The sequence below is a fragment of the Colias eurytheme genome, chromosome 5 (assembly GCF_061535395.1).
Source record: "Colias eurytheme isolate Ceu_HAF_F1 chromosome 5, ilColEury1 Martin Lab GWU primary, whole genome shotgun sequence".
Lineage (NCBI taxonomy): Eukaryota > Metazoa > Arthropoda > Insecta > Lepidoptera > Pieridae > Colias > Colias eurytheme.
The window spans coordinates 6483322-6506413 of NC_142984.1; the positions used below are offsets into that span (position 1 = coordinate 6483322).

Genomic DNA, 23092 nt, shown 5'->3' on the forward strand with positions numbered 1-23092 from the left:
CCACAGAGTAAGTAGGTAATATAAAGTGGCTTAAGATGATTTAAACAAGATTTAAACAAAATACGACATTCAATTGCAATCTCCAGTGTTCTTTGCTTAGAGTATATATTACAATAGTAGATACTATCTATACTCTAAGGTTCTTTGTATAAGGTTCTTGACTATTTTACGTATCATTATAACTGTTATCTGTAGTTCAGTCAACTGTCGTCACTTGTCAATTGTCAATGTCAATCGTGAAATGACATTTCCAAGCTTTATCGTGTTTGGGTTGCGTGCGTGCATTTTTAATATTCGTAAACTCGAATTAAAATTTAAGGAATTGAACTTACAGAATAAGCAATAAGCATAACATAGTTAGACAAAAATAATAGGTAGCTGTGTTCGTTTTTACCAAAAATGGAAACAATATTAGAACAACAACGAAGTTATCATGAAGAAAGGGAGCGGACGATGGATGCTATGGTTAAAGAGGTTTTGCACAAGAAAACTGGAGTAAGTATTATTTATTTTTATTAAGTAAATCATTCTGCGAAAATAAGTGTAATATGTACTTAACTCAATTAAAAAATAAAATATTTGGGTTGACTTTAGAAACGTGCGGCACGAATTTCGGCGCGATTTTAATTTTTATCGATCGGTAATGATGCCCCCAAACATACATTCACGGCTTTTCGTGCGGAAACGTGTAATTACAGAGAAATCTTTTTTTTTATTTTTGAGATTATGTTCAAAATTGTTTGAGTTACCTTGACAAAACTACAAGAATTGTGTTTGAAAGATATAACAAATGTCTTAATGTACATATTAAAAACCATAGTTCATTCAAAAGCATGTTGCTGAGGGGACAACAATTCATACGGATTATTGGCGAGCATATGATTGTTTGGGGCAATATGGGTATGTTCATAAAAAAGGTAATCACTCAGACCCAGACAACCCATTTGTTGCCTCTGACCCATTTGAGTCCCAGTGGCATGTTGTAAAAAGATTTTTTAAAAAAGATACTATACCACCCAGCAAACTTCGGTGATAATATAGAGTATGTGGAGACGATGGGTGGAAAAAAATAAAATGGACCCACTCATTGCCATTGTAAATTGTATCAAACATGTATACAAGATTTGAATAAATAATTATTTAAAAAAAATGTTTTTATTGTATTTATATTGCACATAAATTGTTAATCACAGAAACGAATCTGTCCACCCCGATTCCACGTGGTACTTGTCTGTCATACACTAGAGTGTATTAAAAAAGTCGGAGGCGCGGAGGAGCGTGGCGCCCGCGTGTGCTGAGGAGCAGGCAGAGTCAAGCGAGCCGGAGTGGCTGAGGCTGGTCGCCAAAGGCGACCAAAAAGCCGAAGCTACGAAGGCGAGTGAAGACTCCTGCCTGCAACGAGGTACACGGGGGCAAGCGCCACGTTCTGCAGCGCCGGAGCAGTCAAGAAAGCCCATAATCTTTGTTATATTTCTAACTACATCACTACATAGTATAAAACAAAGTCACTTTCTCGTCCCTTTGTATGCTTAAATCTTTCAAACTACGCAACAGATTTTGATGTGGTTTTTTTTAATAGATAGAGTGATTCAAGAGGAAGGTTTTAGTATATAATTTATTAGGTTTAGTAGTAAATTTATTAGGTCTAGTATAAATATAATCTCAAAAAAATTAAAAAAAAAAATAGAAGGGGGAGTTTCCTCACCCCCCCACTTTATAGGGGGTTTCCCCTTACCTCCCCCCTCCCTTTCCCTCCCCTCCCCCCCCTTAACTCGTGCCGCAAATTTCTAAAGAAATACCAAAATATTACTTACCTCGCGAGTTCATAAACAATTTTGTATTTTTACAATTTCAGCACAGAGAAACAATAAACAGTGATCATCGAATGAAAAATTTACATGATGTAAGTATTATTAAACTTATACATTACTTAACTAGATAGTAATATAATTTTTTATGTGATATTCATTCATCCTCTATTTTAGAGATATATTGAGTCGTCCATAAGGCTGAAAGAACTGTATGAAGATAAAGACGGTTTAAGAAAAGAAGAAATCGCTGCACTATCGGGACCAAATGAATTTTCAGAATTCTATGCTAGACTCAAACAGATCAAGGAGTTTCATCGTAAACATCCTAACGAGGTACTTACATTCTTATTTCTATTGTAGTAACTTACAACTACAAATATATATTACATATTCGTTTTTTGAAGTGAAACTTCTTTAAGCGTGTTGAGAGTAAAATTTCAAGGTTGTGTCATGGCAATACCGTCACGTCATGGAGTAAGGCAACAATTTTGTTTATTTAAACCTTGCCAAAGGAGTTTAACTTCTGAAATGCTCTTTTTTTATTCAAAAAAGTGATAAATTAATTACATGTTATGTGTATATTTGCAGATTTGTGTTCCTATGTCTGTAGAGTTTGAAGAAATGGCAAAAATAAGAGAAAATCCTTCTGAAGACTACACAAGTAAATATGAATTAAAATGTTTTATTGAATAGTTAATGTATTTAAAAACAATTATTCTAATTTAATTTAATTATGTATTTCAGCCCCTGTGGAATTTACTGATGAAGAGGGCTACGGAAAATATTTAGATTTACATGAATGTTACGATAAATATATCAATTTAAAGGGTATTGAGGTAAATATTATAATCTTTTAAACAAATTCCTTTATACAATGGTACAAATTGAAATAATATTTATTTTTGATTTTAGAAAGTTGACTACATAACATATCTGAGTATCTTCGATCATCTCTTTGATATACCAAGGGAGCGTAAGAATAGTGAATATAGAAACTACATTCGTGCTCTTCTAACATATTTGAAAGACTTTGTGAGCAGAGTTAAGCCTCTGCTTGATCAAGCACAAGAGATGGCAGCAGCTCATCAGGATTTTGTTAAGCAATGGGAAGCTGGCTCCTTTCCTGGATGGCCTGTATGTATTGTTTTATCTTGTTTTGTGTTGTTATAATATATTATGCAATCTAAAATTGATAAATAGCTGGTTGTAGTCTTAATATATATATGAATACTATTATGATTATGAATTCGTTTGGTCATCTGTATCTATAGTAAATTTCGAATAAAGGTTATTTTCGGATGATAATATAAATTAATCATGCAAATTTGTTTACATGCATCTTTCCCTTTCTAATTAGGATTATTTTATCAGAAATCAAATAATTTATTTTTATCATTACTAGAAAGAAACGGGTGGTGCCTTAACCAATGTAGGTGCTCATCTTGATCTGTCTGCATTTTCGTCATGGGAAGAGCTGGCGTCTCTAGGGCTTGATAGATTGAAGTCTGCTCTGATGGCCCTAGGTTTGAAATGCGGCGGCACCTTGGAGGAAAGAGCACAAAGGTATCTAAAATTGTGATTATGAGAATATTAAAATGATGAACTTTTTGATAAATCATGAATAGTTTAGTATATTATGTTTACTTACATTAAATTGTCTAAAATATAAATTAAAAAAAGCATATTTACCAATTTTCAGTAATTATATTAATGTTACAATATTTACCATAGAATATAACAAAGCTAATGGATTCTTACCTATTGTATAATTCAATCATTTTTAGATTGTTCAGCACAAAAGGACAAACGGCACTAGACAAGTCTTTGGTGGCTAAAAAGGGAGGAAATAAGGCAAAAGCTTCAACACAGCAAAGGCACAAAGATATTGGCGCCATTGAGGCACAAGTTTACAGGTAATATTTTATATTGAAATACATATTTATTAAAAAATATTGCTTTTCTTACACTTACATTACATTTCTCTAATTATTTGATTCATCCAAATTTCAAATATAATGGTCAAACTCCTACCTTGTCACAGTTCAAATGTAGATAATTAAGTGTATTATGAAAATATATTGATTTAACAAAAATCTTATTACAACTATAATTATTATACATTACCATGACCATAAACACTCATTGAGATAATATTACTACGTATGAAGGAGACACCACGAACAAAATCTGTGCGCCATTTTTTGCTCTAACTAAGTTTTAAAAATTATTATCTAGTTAGGTACTTACCTATGAAAAGTTATGTTAGTCACTTTTCCGTATTATTTGTGCAATATTGTAACACACACGAAGGCATATTTGATGCGTTTCACTTTAAAACAAATAAAAAATGAGCGTGTTGAGCGGAACATAAGTGATGTAGGCGGTGTCGTCCCCATATGTATATCTCAATGTACCTAAAGAGCAACTATGGAGTTTCTTGCCGATTCTTATCCATAGATACTGCTTTCCGAATCGGTGGTAAATGTCAAAAATACTTATGTAATGACGATTCGAAAGTGCTACTAAATAGTAGTCTAATTGAATTAATAAATGAATGTTTGAGTTTGAGTTTAAACAATGCATTCCATTTACAGATTCGCGGGCATAGTGAGCAGTACGCGCGCAGCGACCATAGAGAACGTGACGCGTCGCGCGGCGCGCGCGGCCGGCGAGCGTAGAGACGAGAGCGATGATGAAAGTGACACCTCAGTTGCTGCTGACCTTGATTCCGATGATGATGAAGTACCGTATAACCCTAAGAACTTGCCGCTGGGATGGGACGGCAAGGTAAGTAGACCCATAGAAAACAATAGAGCATTGGTAATAATATGTAAATACCAGATTTCCGCCCGCGGCTTCGCCCGCGTTTGAAACCCGCATTGTTCCCGTTCCCGTGGGATTTCCGGGATAAAACCTATTCTATGTGTTAATCCAAGTTACCCTCTATAAGTGCTAAATTTCATTGTAATCGGTTCAGTAGTTTTTACGTGAAAGAGTAACAAACATCCATACATCCATAAATCCATACTTACAAACTTTCGCCTTTATAATAGTATTAAGATAGGCTTAGTAGTCCAAAATAGGTTGATATGGCAACATTAGACAAACGCAACGTTTTCCGCCGCGAGCGTAGAGATGAGAGCGATACCTCTGGTGGCCGACGGTCAACTCGGTGTTTTGCGCTTTTCGATGTTTTCCTTACTACATATTTGTGTCTGACTCCTGCTCCTTACGCCCGCGCCAGCGACTGAACGAACCGTTTTTTTTTCTTTCGCGTTTATATGGTTACATTTTACTACAATGATAGAAGTATCATCACAATCCGTTCGGTGGATTTCGCGTGAAAGAGTAACAGACATATCCTTACACTAACTTTTGCGTTTATATATAACATACCTATTCTTAGATATATCATATAACGCACAATGCACATGTGCATTTGTTGATACATTGATCTACATTCTACATTATTATAGCTACATATTCTGGTGACATATATATTTAAAACGTTATTCCGTTCTTATTTATTGTACGCTTTTATATAAAGGCCAATAATATTCTTATTTCCGATCTTGGAATAAGTTACGCATAATTAAATAATTATTGTGATAATTATTATTTGTTATTCATAAATACACAATAATAAGGAAATTGATGCAATTTATCGTTATTGTTACTTATATCAGTTCTCTCGATGATAAAAATACGATCTTAAATTATTATCTTATTGTTTAAGATGAAAGTTCGTTATGATAACATTTTGACTGCATGTATGTGCTTTTGCAAGATATTTCCCAGGGCTGATTGAACATACTTCTACCAAATATATAAAAAAATCATCAATACTGAAATTTCCTGTATTCGTGATCTTAACCTGAATAATTTAATAGCTTGCTAACACAAGTCCACCGAGAACATTGTCTTTCCTGATTTAAAAATCACAGAGAACACTGGGTAATGAATTAACGAAATCCGCCCAATCTGAAGGTGCAACTATATGCGCGTATCTGGCTCATCTTTCAACCACTACTCATCTGTTTACTATATTTTATCAAATAACATAATATGCAAACAAATATTTTATAACTTTCGGTAATATAATTACTAGGTCAGTGCATTTGTTGTATATTACGATAATACTGTAACCTTCGTATAGCGTTTACAACCGATCTTGGGTACATTCCCTAAATAGTATTTAATTGATGCAAATTTAAACTATAAAACAGATAATAGACACTACTATTTTGGTCTGTGTTTTAACATTATTTTTATCTCCACAGCCGATCCCGTACTGGCTGTACAAGCTCCACGGATTGAACATAAGTTATTCGTGTGAGATTTGCGGCAACTACACGTACAAGGGGCCGAAAGCGTTCCAACGTCACTTCGCCGAGTGGCGGCACGCGCACGGCATGAGATGCCTGGGCATACCGAATACGGCGCATTTTGCTAATGTCACACAAATTGAAGATGCCTTAGCCCGTAAGTAGAACTCCATTTATAATACTATAGAAGAAAAAAATTTACCAACTTATCAAAATACAATTTTATTAAATACCTTCATTTTCAAACATTTCAAGTACCTAGGTTTGTAGAATAAAGAATTACAATTATATAAACTGTATTATTACAATATTATGAATCGAGTGGGATAATCAATTGAACACCTATTTGCATGTCTATAAAACCATAGTAGTGAAGCCACAGTAGTTTTTATAAATGTACTTACCTTATTCTTTTATATTAAAAATCTATAATTTAAATTGAAGAATTTTTCTTGTTTCTCTTTCCAAATTGATTATTGCACTTTTATGTTTCAGTATGGGAAAAAATTAAAAACCAGAAAGAAGGCGAGAGATTCGTTGCTGAGAATGATGAGGAATTTGAAGATTCTCAAGGGAATGTTGTCAATCGCAAGACCTATGAAGATTTGAAACGCCAAGGCTTACTATAAGATGTCATTATATATTATGCTTAAAATATAATAATAAATTTGTAAAAATGTGACTTTTAATTGGCTATAGAAATGTTCATAAAACCTTCTTATTTTCTAAGACATATAATAGTCAATGGGCAATAGGATTATTCAATCAAACAATCATCATAATAATTTAAAACAATTTATTGATCACTAAATTTACAACTTGTTCTCTTTGATTTCCTAAAAAATACTAAATTGTCTAATACAGCCTTATATCCAGGGAATGTGAAAAATAAGAAAATTGACAGCTTCAATAGTCACAGACCTATTTCATTTTATTGTTTTATATATTTTATAAGGCTAATATAATAATTTGATATCATTTAAAAATAAACATGTGATGTTCAACAACAAAACATGCACTGAGAATAATAGTGAGCATCACTTCATTATCTTGTATGCCTGTCTCCTTCCTTTATCACAAAACCACTTGAACTACATGTTAAACCATCAGTCTTTATTATAGATATAGATTATTATTAACGTAAATACATTTTAACCAAAATGAAATGCAATTTCTTATTATTTAATGGATTTATTTAATAAAGAAAAATAAAATATTTTGTGTAGTAAATTGTTTTGTAAATATTATGAAAAACAAGAGATAGCCTATAAATCGAATAGGTCTTGGAAATCTCATAAAAACATTATCTGTAGTAATAAATAACTGGAATATATAAACAAATGCAGCTCGGCTGTATGAATCACTTTACCTTATTGAAAAAAGAGAAACTAAAATGATACTAAAACTAAAGTGGTATTACCCAGAGGCTATTTTTAAAATAACAATGTTACAACTCGTCATGTGATTCTTTTTGTTGTTGTTGTTGTAAGTAGTGAGAGTCATCACATGCAACTGGAGCAGATAGTTCTATTTTATATTCACATCGGTATGGCTCTGTCACAGACAACAATTTTGTTTCTAGTCCACAAGAGATGTGAACAATTGTCATTCTGCTAGGGCCATTCCAACATGTCACTCCATTAGTATATTTCATAATAGAGTATTTGTTATCACCTTCACCAGCCCACTCTCCCCAGTTTCCTAGCCCAACCTCAGCACCACCAGATTTAGATTTTTGAGTGACCTTTTCAAATAAACATAGTTTATAAACATATTCTTTGTCTTCATATTCGAGACACTGCCCATCTAATGTTGCATATTCTTGATTCAGACCATAATCCTTTTCTAAGTTTTGCTGAATGCTTCTTATATTTGATTCAATTTCCCTGACAGCACGCTCTGCATCCGTAAACTGTTTTCTGGCTTCAGTTGCTTCTTCTATTAACTTTTTAGTCTCATCATCATACTCTGTTGCATGATCTTGTTCTGGTTCTTGATCATGGTCATCTATGTTTAAATCTTCATTTTGATCAATATCTTCTGTTTCTTCCTCGCCTTCACCCTCCATATCATGGGCTTCTTCATGTGGAATATCAGTATCATCTGCCTCAGCCTCTTCAGGTTCAGCAGGACGGAACATACCTTTCTCCATCATAAGCAACGGTTTTAGTAATGACCAAGTGGACGAAATGAATGAATGCTTATCCATACTTTCATTATCTCCAAAGAAATACTGAACTTCGTCCTGATCAACTTCTCCGTCCTTATTCTTATCAAAAACATTTACAACTTTAATTTCAGCAATAGTTAGTATACCATCCTTATCAGAATCAAACTTGTCAAACTGTTCTGTTGCTTCTTTAACAAGCTGTTCCTTTTCTATTTCTGCTTTCTTTTGTTTTTCTTTTTCCTCAGCCTCTCTATAAACTTGGAGTGCTTCATTTTCTTTAGCTTCTAACTCATTCTTTAAAGCTTCCTTCTCTTCCTTAATTTTTAAAGCATCTACTTTATCTTTCTCTAATTGTGACAATTGCTCCGCCATTTCACTTCGTTTCTTATTTCCCTTTTCGATTAATTCTAATCTTATAGAGTTACCTGCTTTATGAAGCTCAGCTGTCTGTTGTGCCTGTGCTCTAGCTTCCCGACCGAGTTCTTCGCAATTATTGGAACACGTATCTGGTGCGGCATATTCATCTGTTCCATCGCAGCAGTCACAAATTCCATCGTTTACTCTAGAACTTGGAATGTTTTGTGGTCGGTGTCCTGCATTTGTACAATGGAACACACTGTTTAAACAGGCTGATGTTCCAGGCTCATCGCTTCCATCAAAACAGTCGCAATAATCATCATTTACGTAGCTAAAGGGAATTGTATTTGTACCATCAAAACATGTAAAATCTTTAGTTGGCGAATATAGCGATGCTTTTGATAATGAAACACCGCGAGGCCTCGGAACATCGGAAAGAACGAATATTACAAGCGAAGATGATATTAAAATAAAAGATTGCAACTTGCTTAACCAAGTTGAATACACCATGATTAATATCGTATAGCGGCAACTGAAATAATGTGAAATAACACTCGATAAATAGAACGTGTAGAAAACGACAGCCGACCGCTGACGATTTGACAATGACGGAACTTTATATCTCTGTGACGGGCGGTGAAGGGTGACCTGTCTCTAAAAAATAATGACGTATCCTGTTTATGGGTTCTTGCTGTGGGTTCTTGGGAATTTGGATCATTCATTCTATCTAAAAATATTTTTATTTCTGCACTATTTCTGTGATCATGTGATTATATTATAAGACATCAACTTTAATATGTAATTTCATAAAAGACTAAATTATTTTGAAACATAATATAATAAATAAAAAGTTTAAAAAATTAGCTACCACTGAGCCTTTTTTATCTCTAGCTACGTCTATTGCTTGGCAATCGGTTTATTATAATACTTTCTCCTGAAAAGTGATAAACACATCATAATCTTCAATTTTGAAGCGCGTGGAAGATTTGACTGGTAAATTGGACTTACCCGTTTTGATACTTTAAATTAAAAATATATTAAATCCTAAACTACCTAACTTAATCCAATAGAAATGATTTGAGAAGAATGTCAATAGACCTGCTACGGATATCAAAAAAATGGTTGCCTGTAAAGTCGGTTTTACGGGCGAAGATTTTACGTGACAACGTCTTTTTCTCGATCATAGTTGAGTGGGAGAGAGACGCAAGGCATTCGGCGGGCCTCTCTCTCGTTCGGTGACTCATCGTAACGTTACCGAGCGTTACACTTTTTCATAAGTGACTCCCAGTCGCAACCTAATTTAAGACGTTGTCACGTCAAAAATTAGTGGAAGAAGCTTTTTCTGAAATTGGGCCAGAGCAATGGCTGAAATGCTGTGAACACGTCCGAAAAATGTAAAACGTTTATACATATAACACAAGACAAGTAATAGAAATAAACGTTTCGAACAAAACGAGAATTTTACTATCTTTATCTTTATCTTCATCCGATAAAGATCTAGAAATGGAAGTGAAATACTTAGAATCTTTTTCGAGTTCTGGATGATATGTCTATTTTATTTCTTGACGGAGTGTTTGCGTATCTGTTAATATGTACTTACAAAAATAAACATTGTCTTATTTTTTTAAGCTATTGCATATCTTCTATCGCGGGCCTTGAGCACGGGGACCGAATCCAGAAATTCCGTAACGAAAAAACCTCACGCTCCCCACTCCGACGGGCTCGGAGGTGTGGCTTGAAGGCATGCTATGCAATAGCTTTACCGCGGCAGTCCCCGAGCGTCACACATCCTTTTTTATTATAATTTATAAAAAATAATAAACAATCGAGTTTTTATCTGCATTATATCATTACATCCACATTTTCACATGGGATAATGATGGTGATACCTATATATACATATTATATACATCATGGAACTATAGTCATACTGGAACCCAAACTCCAAAGAATAAATAAAAAACTGATAGAATGACCGCAAGTAACCCCTGTTTACCCCATAGGGTAGCCAGCGTGATTGTAAATTTTTCCCCTATTGACGTGCATTAAAAAATCGACTGTCAGTAATAATAGTCTATATGACATAAATCATTAATAAAATCCGCTAAAAAAATGAAATTTAAACGAGATTCATGCAGGTTTGCTTTTCCATTGAAATAACAAAGGTTTACAACTTTTAAAATGGACTGCTTATCGAACACGCTCATAATTTTTTTCCCATATTTTGAATTATGTTATGAAAATCGTTGCGCGGCAGCCCCAATTCTAGGTGTCAAATAATGTTTACTGCAAAATGGCGGATGTTTATGTTCATTTCGTGAGTTTGTTCTTGTATTTTGGAATTATTCTGAGCCAAAATTAATAGAAATGGTTGTAAATATATTGTGCGCGGTTGCAAAAGTGAATGGCATCCAGGATGTGATATTATATTTCATTCGTAAGTACAAAAAACCATGCATAAACTACGCTTCATGTAAAATTGTAGTTTAGTAATATTTCTACTTTAATTGTTGTTAAATCTGGAATAATAGATCGAAGTTGTGATTATAATGTTAATTTTGATTAGGTTTTTAGGGTTCCGTAGCCAAAATGGCAAAAACGGAACCCTTATAGTTTCGTCATGTCCGTCTGTCCGTCTGTCCGTCTGTCCGTCTGTCACAGCCGATTTACTCGGAAACTATAAGTACTACAGTGATGAAATTTGATGGGAATATGTGTTGTATGAACCGCTACAAAAATATGACACTAAATAGTAAAAAAAAGAATTGGGGGTGGGGCCCCCCATACATGTAACTGAGGGATGAAATTTTTTTTTTCGATGTACATACCCGTGTGGGGTATCAATGGAAAGGTCTTTTAAAATGATATAAAGTTTTCTAAAAAACATTTTTCTTAAAGTGAACGGTTTTTGAGATATCAGCTCTCAAAGTCGTAAAAAGTATGTCCCCCCCCCTCTATTTTTATAACTACGGGGTATAAAATTCTAAAAAAAATAGAGGTGATGCATGCTAATTAACTCTTTCAACGATTTTTGGTTTGATCAAAGTATCTCTTATAGTTTTTGAGATAGGTTGATTTAACTGTAATTTATTATATTTGCTGCTACGGAACCCTTTGTGCGCGAGCCCGACTCGCACTTGGCCGGTTTTTTCCATTTAACATCGTTATTTGCTTATTATTAAATGTTTCATGATTGTAATAAATATTAGACTAGGGTGTCCATACTTTATAAAATTGTGTACATATATTTCGGTATGGTATTTTATATGAGGAGAAGTCTTTCTCCACTTGAGTTAGTTCAATTGGCGTGAAAGTTAATGGTATAAAAACGTTGTTTACTACTTTTATATAATGATATATGTATTGTAAAATCAAAAACTCAAAGTACATACATATATGGTACCTACTGAAATAGAAGCACAAGACAACAGCACAAATTTTGTGTTATCTGTATCTAAATGACATTTTTTTTTTTTTATATTTTGCAAATAATCTTCTTTTCTCTTTACAGGTTTCCGTCCAATCTAGCGGAACGTAATACATGGCTAAATATAGTAGAATTAAAAATATCCTGTTTTGAAAAAGTGAAGATATGCAACATTCATTTTAAACCCGCACTTGGCCAGTGTGGTGGATGTGGCTGTAACCTCATAGGAGGCCATGTCCCAGCAGTGGGAACGTAATATATACGTTACGGGAAATAAAATGTATGGGAGGGTTTAAAGTTACATTTTTAGATATTTCTTGTTATATTTAAAAAAAGTTATTATTGTTATTTTACTCATTAGGTAAAGTATCATATCAGTATCATATCGATATCAGTTTAAAGTTTTTTGATACCTGCAATAGTTACGGAATAATCACCTGTGCACACTTAACGATTACACCCTGAATATATTATATTTTGTTTTTTATTGTATGATAGGGAAGCGCTAGACCACGATCTCATATTTCAAGTACTCTTAAAACTATTTAAATACTTAAGGGTATGGAATGATAAAAATATTTTCAGTGAACCGATTTCGTTACTTTTTATTGTTATTATCTTATAATTTGCAAATTTGTAAAGGCAGTTGGCATTGTAATGATAAATAAATATTATAAAAACACATTGATATTTTACTTCTTTAATTCCTCAAATGACTGGACGTAACGCCAAATTATACAGCAAAATGTTGTCATAATTTATAGCGGTCCTGTGTTCTGAAGATGCAAGACGGAAGACGCAAACATGAAAAAACGCTGAAAGGAACATTACAATTTTCCAATGTTAAATACTTGAACATCTATTTTTTATCTATTTGCAAAAATTCTACAGTAACTATATTAGAATAATAAATGCAATTACGTAATTTATTTCCGCCGTAAATCATCAACCATCAATCAATCAATAAATATAAAACTCTCCCGTTACTTAGTGACTGACAGACAACGCACAGCCTAAAATCACTGGACCTAAAGACATGAAATTTGGCACACTCTGTATATCTAGAGTATCCTAAAGGTGCACTTAGAAAGGCTATTCCGAAATCCCCACGGGATAAATGGGATTTTATGTTTTATGACTTCAACGAGGACGAAGTCGCGGGCAAAATCTAGTATTATAGTAAAATTTTAATACGAATAAAATTGATGTATCCGTTATTTTTTTCCTTAATATCCTGAATTTTTTACATTTATACTCACCCCACGGAAATATAGACATACTATATATATTATGACTCACCGTAACTAGAAAGAGACGGAGGGGAAACGATAAGATTCAAGGTCAAATTTTTTGACTTTACTTTTTCTTAGGGAGTGTGGGTTCCATACGTAGTATATATAGTTCCATGATATACATGTAAGTATGTACCACACCTACATATTATCGGATATCTCATTATTATCCACCTAAGTATGTGACTAATGATATTGAGGGCAACATGGAGGACAAAATAAAAATAAGCAGTATCAAGATTGTGATCAAGATCGTTCAGTCCATTTTCCCTAGTGTTGCACACTCAAAATTTTGATTTCCCTAATTGCCATCAGATTCTGGTTTACCTATACTTTTATTTGCGGTTATTTACCAATGGCAATCAATAGAGAGACGAAAAAAAGAAACAGAAATGTCAAAACACAGCTGACTGTAAATTATAATTTTTAAGGTTATTTTGTTTATTTATTTTAAAATTAATATGATACAAAAGTAATTTGATAAATTATAATTAACCGTTTTGTATGTTGAGAACGCAATAAATTAATTTTAATTCATCGTTCATACGTCCTTCGTAAATAAGAGTCATACTTACGAAATAAGATTGAGCATAAGAATACTGACGTTATCTAGTGGTTTTCTTATATAAAATCATAAAAAAGATGAACGTTGACGATATTATAAGTCGCTCCACTTTTTCAATGCTTGAAGGAAAGATAGACAGCAGAATCATTAGTTCTATAGGTAAAATGGGATTTGATAAACCTACTGCAATTCAAGCAAAAGTGCTACCTCACATGTTACTTGGATTAGACGTTATAGCAGCGGCTAAAACTGGAAGTGGTAAAACTCTAGCATTTCTTATTCCACTGATCAATAGTTTACTGAAATGCAATTTTAACAAAAAACTTGGTAAGTACATTTCAAACCAACATTCAAATATTACTTCATCATAATTAATTAATACCAATGTTATACTGTTGTTCCAGGAACAGGATGTTTCATTATTTCACCAACAAGGGAGCTAGCATTGCAGACATATGAAATTTTGAAAAAATTACTAGTCAATATTAATTTATCACATGCATTGATTGTTGGTGGTGTTAAGAAAAATAAAGAATTATTATCTCTGCAACAAGGTATGGTTAGCACTATATATTATTTCAATTATTTTTATCTTGAATCAGGAAATAAATGGATTCTTTTAATATTTTAGGTGTAAACATAGTGGTTGGAACACCAGGCAGAATATTGGATCATTTGGAAAATACAAAAGAATTTAATTGCAAAAACCTAAAATGCTTGATTTTGGATGAAGCTGACAAATTACTTGAAGCTGGATTTGAGAAACATATTAAAGGAATAATAAAACTGTTGCCAAGTAAGCTATCTATTTGCTATTGAAGTATGGTACAAATATAAAACAATGTCATCTGAATAGGTATTGCAATAGAAAAAGAACCAGGCAATGTATGAAGCTGTACTTGTAGCTTATTTTTAATGTACTATTCTACTAAGTTTGGTAGTGCATAAAATCCATGATTGTTATAAAATCCATTACTAGCGGTCCGCCCCGGCTTCGCCCGTGGTACATATGAAAAATAGATGTTGGCCGATTCTCAGACTTACCCGATATGCACAGAAAATTTCATGAGAATCGGTCCACCCGTTTCGGAGGAGTATGCAGACTAACATTGTGACACGAGAATTTTATATATAAGATAACATAAATCTTAGCAATATATTAGGCCTGTTCAGTGGCTCAAACTTAACATATTATTTTATCTTAAGTATGGAATCTTGAATATTTTGCATGTTTGATTAGTTGATGTTATTTTTTATTCTCTTTTTAGAAAAAAGGCAGACAGGGCTCTTCAGTGCAACCATAGATGATAGAGTGAGAAACTTAGCATCATTAGTGTTGAGAGAAAATCCAATTTTAATATCAGTCACAGATGAAAAACAGTCCACAGTACGGGGGCTTCAACAAGGGTAATAATTTATTACAAAATGTATACAATCAATACATACAAATGATTACTATCTAATGATTTATCATTTAACAATCAATACTTTTAGAACAATGAAATACCTATTTAATTATCAAAATGTATTGTATACTAGCGGTCCGCCCCGGCTTCGCCCGTGGTACATATTTACGTTTTCTACATAAAAACCATCCTCGTACTTCAAGGAATATAATAAAAAAAGAATTATCGAAATCGGTTCAGCCGTTCTCGAGTTATACGCTTACCAACACATTTTGCGATTCATTTTTATATATAAGACAGCCGTTCTCGAGTTATACGCTTACCAACACATTTTGCGATTCATTTTTATATATAAGATTTTATGTATATCTACTTTAAAATAGGTTATAAATGTGATAATATTTTTTGCAAATAATTTTTTGATTATGGAAATGCAAAATGTTAAAAATATAAAATAAAATTGATCACTTTTTTTTGTTTTCAGCTATTTCATATGCCCTGTTGAAAAAAGAATACCATGGCTTTTCAAAATGTTAAAAAAGGCGAAAAAGTTGAAATTATTAGTGTTCTTCTCATCATGTAAATCAGTCGACTTTCATTATGAATTCTTCAGGGTACACTGCAAAGCTCCTGTCTTGAGTATCCATGTTAGTTACATATTATTATTTATAATATGAAATTTATAGCTTCATAGGTACTAATATTATTTACCCATTGAGCCCCGAACGGCCCGATTGGGCCATGACACAATAGATTTTCTAAGGTGTCTGTGATTCCGGGGCCTGAGTTATTAATTGAACATAAGTGTTTTTGTATAGATTAGTAAAGTAAAAAATTCTATTTTAGGGAAAGTTAAGTCAATCTAAAAGAAAAGAAGCATTCCAAAATTTTGTAGAAGCTAAAAGTGGAGTCTTATTTTGTACTAATGTAGCAGCAAGAGGTTTAGACATTCCAGCAGTTGATTGGGTTGTGCAGTTTGATCCACCAACAGATGTCAAGGTAATTTAGACTTTATTACAACTAAGTAATTATTTTCGAAAGTTGTTTGAAAACTGATACCTACTTAAATCAAGAATGATTTGTGATCAGCAATATTTTAATGTTAATATGAACTTATAACATTTATGTTTGAAGTGAATGGGTCCTAGACTATCCTACAAAAAATCACCTTATCATGTTTGTAGTGTAGTTGTAGTATTTATTATTTTTTATTAGTGTTTTTATAATGTTTTTATTTTTAGGAATACATTCATAGAGTAGGACGAACAGCGCGGGGCTTAAATAATACTGGTAATGCTGTTATTGTATTGAGACCTGAAGAGGAAAACTTTGTTGAATTTCTAAAGAAAGAAAAAGTATATTTAGATAAATATACATTTGAATCACCTCAAGATGATGTACAGGAAATGGTATGTATAAGGATTCTTTGTTTATTTATAACTAGTGGTCCGCCCCGGCTTCGCCCGTGGTACATATTTCGCAATAAAAGGTAGCCTATCTCCTTTCTCGGGTATCAAAATATCTCCATACCAAATTTCATGCAAATTGGTTTAGTAGTTTAAGACGTTTAGTTTTAGACGTGATTGAGTAACAGACAGACAGACAGAGTTACTTTCGCATTTATAATATTAATAGTATGGATTTTATTGTAATGTAACTGATTGTATTTTTATTTTTACAGCTAGAAGACTTAATACAAAATAATGGTGTTATAAGACTCTTAGCTCGAAAGGCTTATTTGTCGTTCCTAAGATGTTACAAGAAACACCCTCTAAGTAAAGTTTTTAACATCAACAATTTGGATTTAAAATTAGCAGCTAAATCCTTTGGATTTTTAGAACAGCCACATGTTGATTTTTGTATCCTTTTTGAAAGTTTTATTTTAGGTTTATTATACATTTTTTATAGACTAGTAAACTTCACTGCCACTTATATTTTCCTTAACACACATTTCAGTAAATAATAAACCCAAAAAGGCCCGATGACACCTGAAGAAATATGTTCTCTTATTCGTTTAAATAAAAATAAAAAATATTTATGAAAAAATTCGTTTTATTTATCATATGGGACATGGAGTAACAGTGTATCATTTCATAACAATATTGATAAGAATGGTAAATTCCGGGCTAGTTTTTAATGCTGTTTAATATAAAATAGTAAATTTTACAACATCATTAACATACAAATGTATTTATCATTGTAATCATAAACATTGCTTATACAACATTAGCAACAATTCAGCTAGAAATAAACTGCTTTTAAACTAAAAATTATAAATAGTCACAAATGTGAACCAATTTAGCTTCAGCTAACTGGCCTTTTGTTGTTGCCTTTTTGTCTGTAAATTTTCGTTTTTGCGTCTTTCTTTTGTCCTGGATTATTTAAACTCTTGAAGTATCCAAATCCGCCACCACCCTTACGTTTCTGAGTAGGGCCTTTAGAAGTCACTTTCAATTCTACCGCAGGTGGAACAGTGAAACCAAACGATTTTGATACTTTAGCCATGTCAATTGTATCAATATCGAATATTGTTTTCAAATGGTGCGAGTCGTACGCGCGTAGATAACTCTTGAAGGCTTCTTTTGCGGATTGATTGAGAAAGTAGTTTCTTGATATTAACTTCTCCAGCTAAAAAAATTAGAAAATTTATTGATTGAATTTGATATTTTTGGTTTTATGGCATTCAAATGCTTTATAAATATAAATTGGTCAAGCAACCGCCCCGGATTAGCGTGAAAGAATGCGGTTTCGAGTCCCGCCCCGTGATCGAATTTTTTCTATTATTTATAATTGATTGATGTTAAAGAATGAAAATAATTGATAAATAAGGCTCAATGTTTCTATTGGTTGAAAAATATCACTGAAAAGATATTAAAATCGATAAGTTTAAGGTAAATTTAATAAAAAATATTACTTTAATATTGTGAAAATTACCTGTAACTGAATATCAGCAACTTTATTCCAAGAAAATTCAAATTCATTGAGTGTAACTTTAGATTGTTTCAAATATCTAAGGAATCCCAGCTCCTCTGGTCGCAAGAACAATAAAGCATGTCCACTGGTGCCTAAGCCTCTGGCTGTTCTGCCCACTCGGTGAATGTATTCCTATAAATGCATACAAAATAAATTATTTACTTAAGAAAACACATAATATAATAATTATTGCAAGGCCATCTCATGAGAATTCAATAAAGGTTATGACAACTCAACCATTTTAATTCTATTCAAGCCTTTCCTTTTGTCCAACAAACAAAATAATTTTATAATTTTGGACCTTCGGAAGCTATGCGTAATGCGCATACATTAAGGCATACATATTATATTCAACAAAAATGTAAATGTCTATTTCGGTTGATTATTTAAAAAGGGTGTAATTATAAATTTTTCCATATAATATATTTAAACTAGCGGTCCGCCCCGGCTTCGCCCGTGGTACATATGAAAAATAGATGTTGGCCGATTCTCAGACTTACCCGATATGCACAGAAAATTTCATGAGAATCGGTCCACCCGTTTCGGAGGAGTATGCAGACTAACATTGTGACACGAGAATTTTATATATAAGATTTACCTTAGGGTCATCTGGCGGATCATACTGAACAATCCAATCGACAGCAGGAATGTCAAGCCCTCTCGCGGCGACATCAGTACATAATAAAATTCCACTCTCTGCATTGCAAAATTGGAAGAAAGTTGTTGTGCGCTTTGCTTGTTGTTGTTTTCCCTGAATGAAACAATAAATATTATTATTTATTGCTTAACAATTAACATTTTGTTAGTTAAAAGCTCTCATAGAGGAAAAATATGTTGGAGATTTTAAAGGAATATAATATTTTGAACACTTAAATTATAATAATTTGTAGCAACTGGGCTGTATCTAGAAAAAATGTGAGCTCTAACATCTGACTAATGTGGAACATCGACATTATTTTGTAAAAGTAGTATGCAGAAAAGAATGTACCATTGTTAGAGGCGACTCGACTATCATTTTACATCAATAAAATGGGTAATTTTTATTGAAAAACTTACATGTATAGACATAACTGGTAAATCAATGTAATTGAACAATTCATGATGATACTTGACAGACATGCAGGTAGAGAAGAATACCATCACTTTCTTCTTCCTATTCTTCTTGAGGAATGTGAATAGAACCATCATGCGTCTTTCTGATGGACATACTATATACCTAAAATATTATTATTAACATTATACATAATTAATTAAATTTACATTCTTAATTATATGATAATTATATTGTATAACTACAATAAAAGTTAACAAAAACATCCTGACATACAAGTTTTTACCTCATCTGAGTCAGAGAATTCATTACTACAAAATTTAAAAAATGTTGTTGGAAAGAAATAAAGAACAATAAAGAATTTTAACTCAATATCAAATCAAAAAATTCATAAAAAGGCAGTTTTTCATTCACATGGATTTCGTATGCTTTTTTGTTAAAATTTTAAAATCTATACAATGCTATTGATTGACTATTTTTAAGCTATTGCATAGCTTCTATCGCGGGCCTTGAGCGCGGAGACCGAATCGAGAAATTCCGTAACGAAAAAACCTCACGCTCTCCACTCCGACGGCACGGCTTGAAGGCATGCTATGCAATAGCTTTACCACGGCAGTTCCCGAGTGCCACACGTCTTTTTTTAAATAATATCCAACACTTAAAACACAGTTCATTCTGTTTCTTACCCTTGTTCCAATGAGTCAACTGTTGCTTGTTCCCTGTGATCGTCCACTCCTACATACACTGGTTCATGTTTCACAGCCAAAGCTGTTAAAGACTCTGTCTTCTTTGTTTGAGTGGCACTGAACAACATTGTTTGTCGCCGTTCTAAAAATGTAGGTTAGTCTTGAATCTATACTAATATTATAAAGCTGAAGAGTTCGTTTGTTTGTTTGTTTGAACGCGCTAATCTCGGGAACTACTGGTCCGATTTGAAAAATTCTTTCGCTGTTAGATAGCCCATTTATCGAGGAAGGCTATAGGCTATATATCATCACGCTACAACCAACAGGAGTGGAGAGAGGAGAGTGGACCAACAGGGGGTGAAAACGCGCGAAGCAGCTAGTCATACATAAAAAAGGTAATATTCACAGGAGTTAATAAATATAAGTTGTTAATACACTTACTTGGTAATAACTTAATAATTTGTTTGACTTCCTCTTCAAACCCAATTTCCAATATTCTATCGGCTTCATCTATTACCAGACATTGCAAGTTTTTGTACAAAAAGTCGGGAGTGTTTTGCAAATGATCCAGTAACCTTCCTGGTGTTGCTACTAGTATATTTATTCCTGTAAAATAAACAATAATGATGTTTTTTCTACTTTTTAAATTTTTCCTTAAACCAAAATTATTATTCTATTTATTTTTGTGTTATTTATTTAATTTAATTTATTTATTCATCTTCATACTAATCTACATAAACATACACTTGAAGCAAGTCAACATCAATCAAATCATACATAAAAAATTAACATATATGAGTATTTAGATTTTACAATATTTTTTTTAAATTTGTTACCTTTAGAAAGTTTCTGTGCTTCAGTACTTCTGTTAGCACCTCCCATTACTAAACCATAAGTATGGTGATGGTATTTCATGAGCTCCATAAGAACTCCAAATGTTTGCATTGACAACTCCCTTGTTGGTGATAAGATTATAACACCAGTACCTTGAACAAAATTTATTAAACTGTAATATTGATATTTTTACACTGTATTTTTTTAATTTTAATTGAAATATCAGATATCCATTCTTCGTTCATGAAATGACTCTAAACACATGTCTTTTCAGTTTATTAAAATAATAACAAATGTGCCTCAACAGTTTTCACCGGAGACTCAATTTATTTTCATTTTAATAAACTGATTATCTTCATGTGGAATTCAATTTTCACATTCGCCTTTTTTGTCATCATGTTAATCAAAACTTGCATGTAAAATACATTTTTTGTACTTTTACTTTTTACTATTTTTATGTTTATTTACATTAGTAATCAATTAATTTATTAGTTACAAATCTTACCATTTCTAGGTTTAAACTTCAACTTGTATATCAATTCAATAGCCGGTATGAGGAATGCTAATGTTTTTCCGGAGCCTGTTCGAGCTGCGCCCACCAAGTCTCTTCCCTCTAACAAGGGTGGGATTGCCTTAGCCTGAATTTCTGTCATAGTCGTGAATCCCATATCTTTAATACCCATTAGTGTAGCTTCACATACTTTTCCATCCAAACATGAAAACTTCTGATCTGATAATATTCCGAGGCATAGACTGGATCCAGGTACTGAAATAATTAACATTAATAAAGTATACTGACACAAGTATAGCTGTAATTTTAAATAAATTCACATAAAATATATGTTATCAGGAATTTAACCTACTCCAACCAAACTAAATACATATTATATCACAAAATTCAAATAAATATAATGTTTGTAACATATAACATAATTGTAAGTAATAAAATCTTGTATTTAATAACCTCTAAATTTCAAGACTAGGACTTACATTGACTTTCATCATTTTTCTTATCTTCATCTTGGCTAGCATCATCATCTGAGTTTTCCACTAGCTCCTCTTTTATTTCTGTTTCTTCCACCACTGACTCAGATTTTGGCTTCTTCTTCTTTTTTTCTGATAATATTACACAATTCATTAAATATGAATACCTTCAACTCTGATATAAGTTGAGATGCTTATGTTCATATTTCAACTAATGCTTTTATACCAAACAGCGAAAATTACAATAAAAATAATATAAAGCAAACTTAAAGTTAAATAAATCAAGTCAAATTTTCACACATTTTGTTGATGCGCATGAGTTTTATGAAATATAATATTTTTAAACATTATTATTCTTAATATAAATCTAAACAAGCTACTTACTTTTTGGAACTACCTCAGTATTGTTTTCAATATTTTCAGACGCTCTCTTCGTTGATTCAACGGACGGTACATTTTCTTGATTGTTTTCTTAAATTTAAAAAGAGAGATGTTCACAACTGTTCTTATTTTTTAACTCTCATGCATTTTAAGAGATGTATGAACAGACACTTAAATAGTGTAACTTTAATAAAGAATTATATAAAAGAATGCAATTTACACGACGTGAAAGAAATAATAATAGGTTACCTTCTTCATTTTCTCCGGTACTTTTCTTTGCGATCAATTTCAACTTTTTCTTCTCCCGCTTTTTAATTTTTCTCATTAATATCTTGTCTGGCATGGGCATTTTGAAGAGTTAAAATTGAAACTTTTTCATATATTAACACGCGCCACTTGATTTTACACCGAAGTTTACTCGGTTTACTCGAAGTTTCACGTGGGGCTGGCTGGGGCACTGGAATAAATTGTCAATGTCACTTGTCAGTTCAGCTAAAGACTAAAGTTAATTTGCCGTCAATGTCAATACAAATCTTAGAGCCATAGATGATGCACTATGCGTAGAGCCATCAAGCTTCATTCAAACATGGATTTCATGAGGTAAATTAGGGTGAGTAACATAAATTCACGTCCCGCATCCCTTGCGATTAGTTCGCTCGCTTACGCTTAGCCCTATCTTTGTCCACGGCCACACGACGATCGTAAATTCGCAAGACGAGCGGCTAACACGATAATTTAATTTCCATAAAAGGTACACGAAGTAAATCACATAACGGCTCCTTGTACTCGGTGCAGTGTTTTGGCTATTTCTGCGCAAGATGCAAACATTA

At 32.7% G+C, this 23092-nt stretch overlaps 4 protein-coding genes across 4 annotated transcripts; 2 read left to right on the plus strand and 2 right to left on the minus strand.

The window, feature by feature from the left end:
• The first annotated feature begins 249 nt into the window (after positions 1-249).
• Positions 250-6793, plus strand: noi (splicing factor 3a subunit 3 noi). Its single transcript, XM_090102293.1, has 11 exons — positions 250-495; positions 1856-1903; positions 1986-2144; positions 2400-2472; positions 2556-2647; positions 2724-2945; positions 3214-3374; positions 3596-3724; positions 4406-4598; positions 6092-6293; positions 6632-6793. Exons 1-11 carry the CDS (start codon positions 400-402, stop codon positions 6763-6765), a joined length of 1509 nt encoding a protein of 502 aa, XP_089958419.1. The 5' UTR covers positions 250-399; the 3' UTR covers positions 6766-6793.
• A 122-nt stretch (positions 6794-6915) lies between these two features.
• Positions 6916-9274, minus strand: GCS2beta (glucosidase 2 subunit beta). The gene has a single exon (XM_090101984.1). It carries the CDS (start codon positions 9171-9173, stop codon positions 7584-7586), a length of 1590 nt encoding a protein of 529 aa, XP_089958110.1. The 5' UTR covers positions 9174-9274; the 3' UTR covers positions 6916-7583.
• A 4525-nt stretch (positions 9275-13799) lies between these two features.
• On the plus strand, positions 13800-17401 carry LOC149908500 (ATP-dependent RNA helicase DDX18-like). Its single transcript, XM_090101986.1, has 9 exons — positions 13800-14274; positions 14352-14501; positions 14579-14743; positions 15216-15354; positions 15838-16000; positions 16200-16352; positions 16595-16762; positions 17035-17212; positions 17310-17401. Exons 1-9 carry the CDS (start codon positions 14025-14027, stop codon positions 17336-17338), a joined length of 1395 nt encoding a protein of 464 aa, XP_089958112.1. The 5' UTR covers positions 13800-14024; the 3' UTR covers positions 17339-17401.
• Positions 17402-17480: 79 nt separating this feature from the next.
• On the minus strand, positions 17481-22677 carry pit (probable ATP-dependent RNA helicase pitchoune). The gene is made up of 11 exons (XM_090101985.1): positions 22512-22677; positions 22266-22352; positions 21888-22013; positions 21403-21663; positions 20900-21049; positions 20505-20669; positions 20064-20205; positions 19383-19542; positions 18925-19077; positions 18288-18458; positions 17481-17981 (listed from the first exon to the last, which is right to left on the minus strand). Exons 1-11 carry the CDS (start codon positions 22609-22611, stop codon positions 17658-17660), a joined length of 1839 nt encoding a protein of 612 aa, XP_089958111.1. The 5' UTR covers positions 22612-22677; the 3' UTR covers positions 17481-17657.
• Positions 22678-23092: the final 415 nt, after the last annotated feature.

What these genes read in the sequence shown, in the direction of transcription:
- GCS2beta (XM_090101984.1), bottom strand. Translation starts at nt 9,173, where the DNA reads ATGGTGTATTCAACTTGGTTAAGCAAGTTGCAATCTTTTATTTTAATA.
- noi (XM_090102293.1), top strand. Translation starts at nt 400, where the DNA reads ATGGAAACAATATTAGAACAACAACGAAGTTATCATGAAGAAAGGGAG. An exon ending in TCCTTCTGAAGACTACACAA is followed by an intron (nt 2,473 to 2,555) that starts GTAAATATGAAT and finishes TATGTATTTCAG; the next exon opens with CCCCTGTGGAATTTACTGAT. An exon ending in TTGGAGGAAAGAGCACAAAG is followed by an intron (nt 3,375 to 3,595) that starts GTATCTAAAATT and finishes AATCATTTTTAG; the next exon opens with ATTGTTCAGCACAAAAGGAC.
- LOC149908500 (XM_090101986.1), top strand. Translation starts at nt 14,025, where the DNA reads ATGAACGTTGACGATATTATAAGTCGCTCCACTTTTTCAATGCTTGAA. An exon ending in CAATTTTAACAAAAAACTTG is followed by an intron (nt 14,275 to 14,351) that starts GTAAGTACATTT and finishes CTGTTGTTCCAG; the next exon opens with GAACAGGATGTTTCATTATT. An exon ending in GTACGGGGGCTTCAACAAGG is followed by an intron (nt 15,355 to 15,837) that starts GTAATAATTTAT and finishes TTTTGTTTTCAG; the next exon opens with CTATTTCATATGCCCTGTTG.
- pit (XM_090101985.1), bottom strand. Translation starts at nt 22,611, where the DNA reads ATGCCCATGCCAGACAAGATATTAATGAGAAAAATTAAAAAGCGGGAG. An exon ending in TACTGAGGTAGTTCCAAAAA is followed by an intron (nt 22,014 to 22,265) that starts GTAAGTAGCTTG and finishes TAATATTATCAG; the next exon opens with AAAAAAAGAAGAAGAAGCCA. An exon ending in GAAGTTTAAACCTAGAAATG is followed by an intron (nt 21,050 to 21,402) that starts GTAAGATTTGTA and finishes ATTTTGTTCAAG; the next exon opens with GTACTGGTGTTATAATCTTA.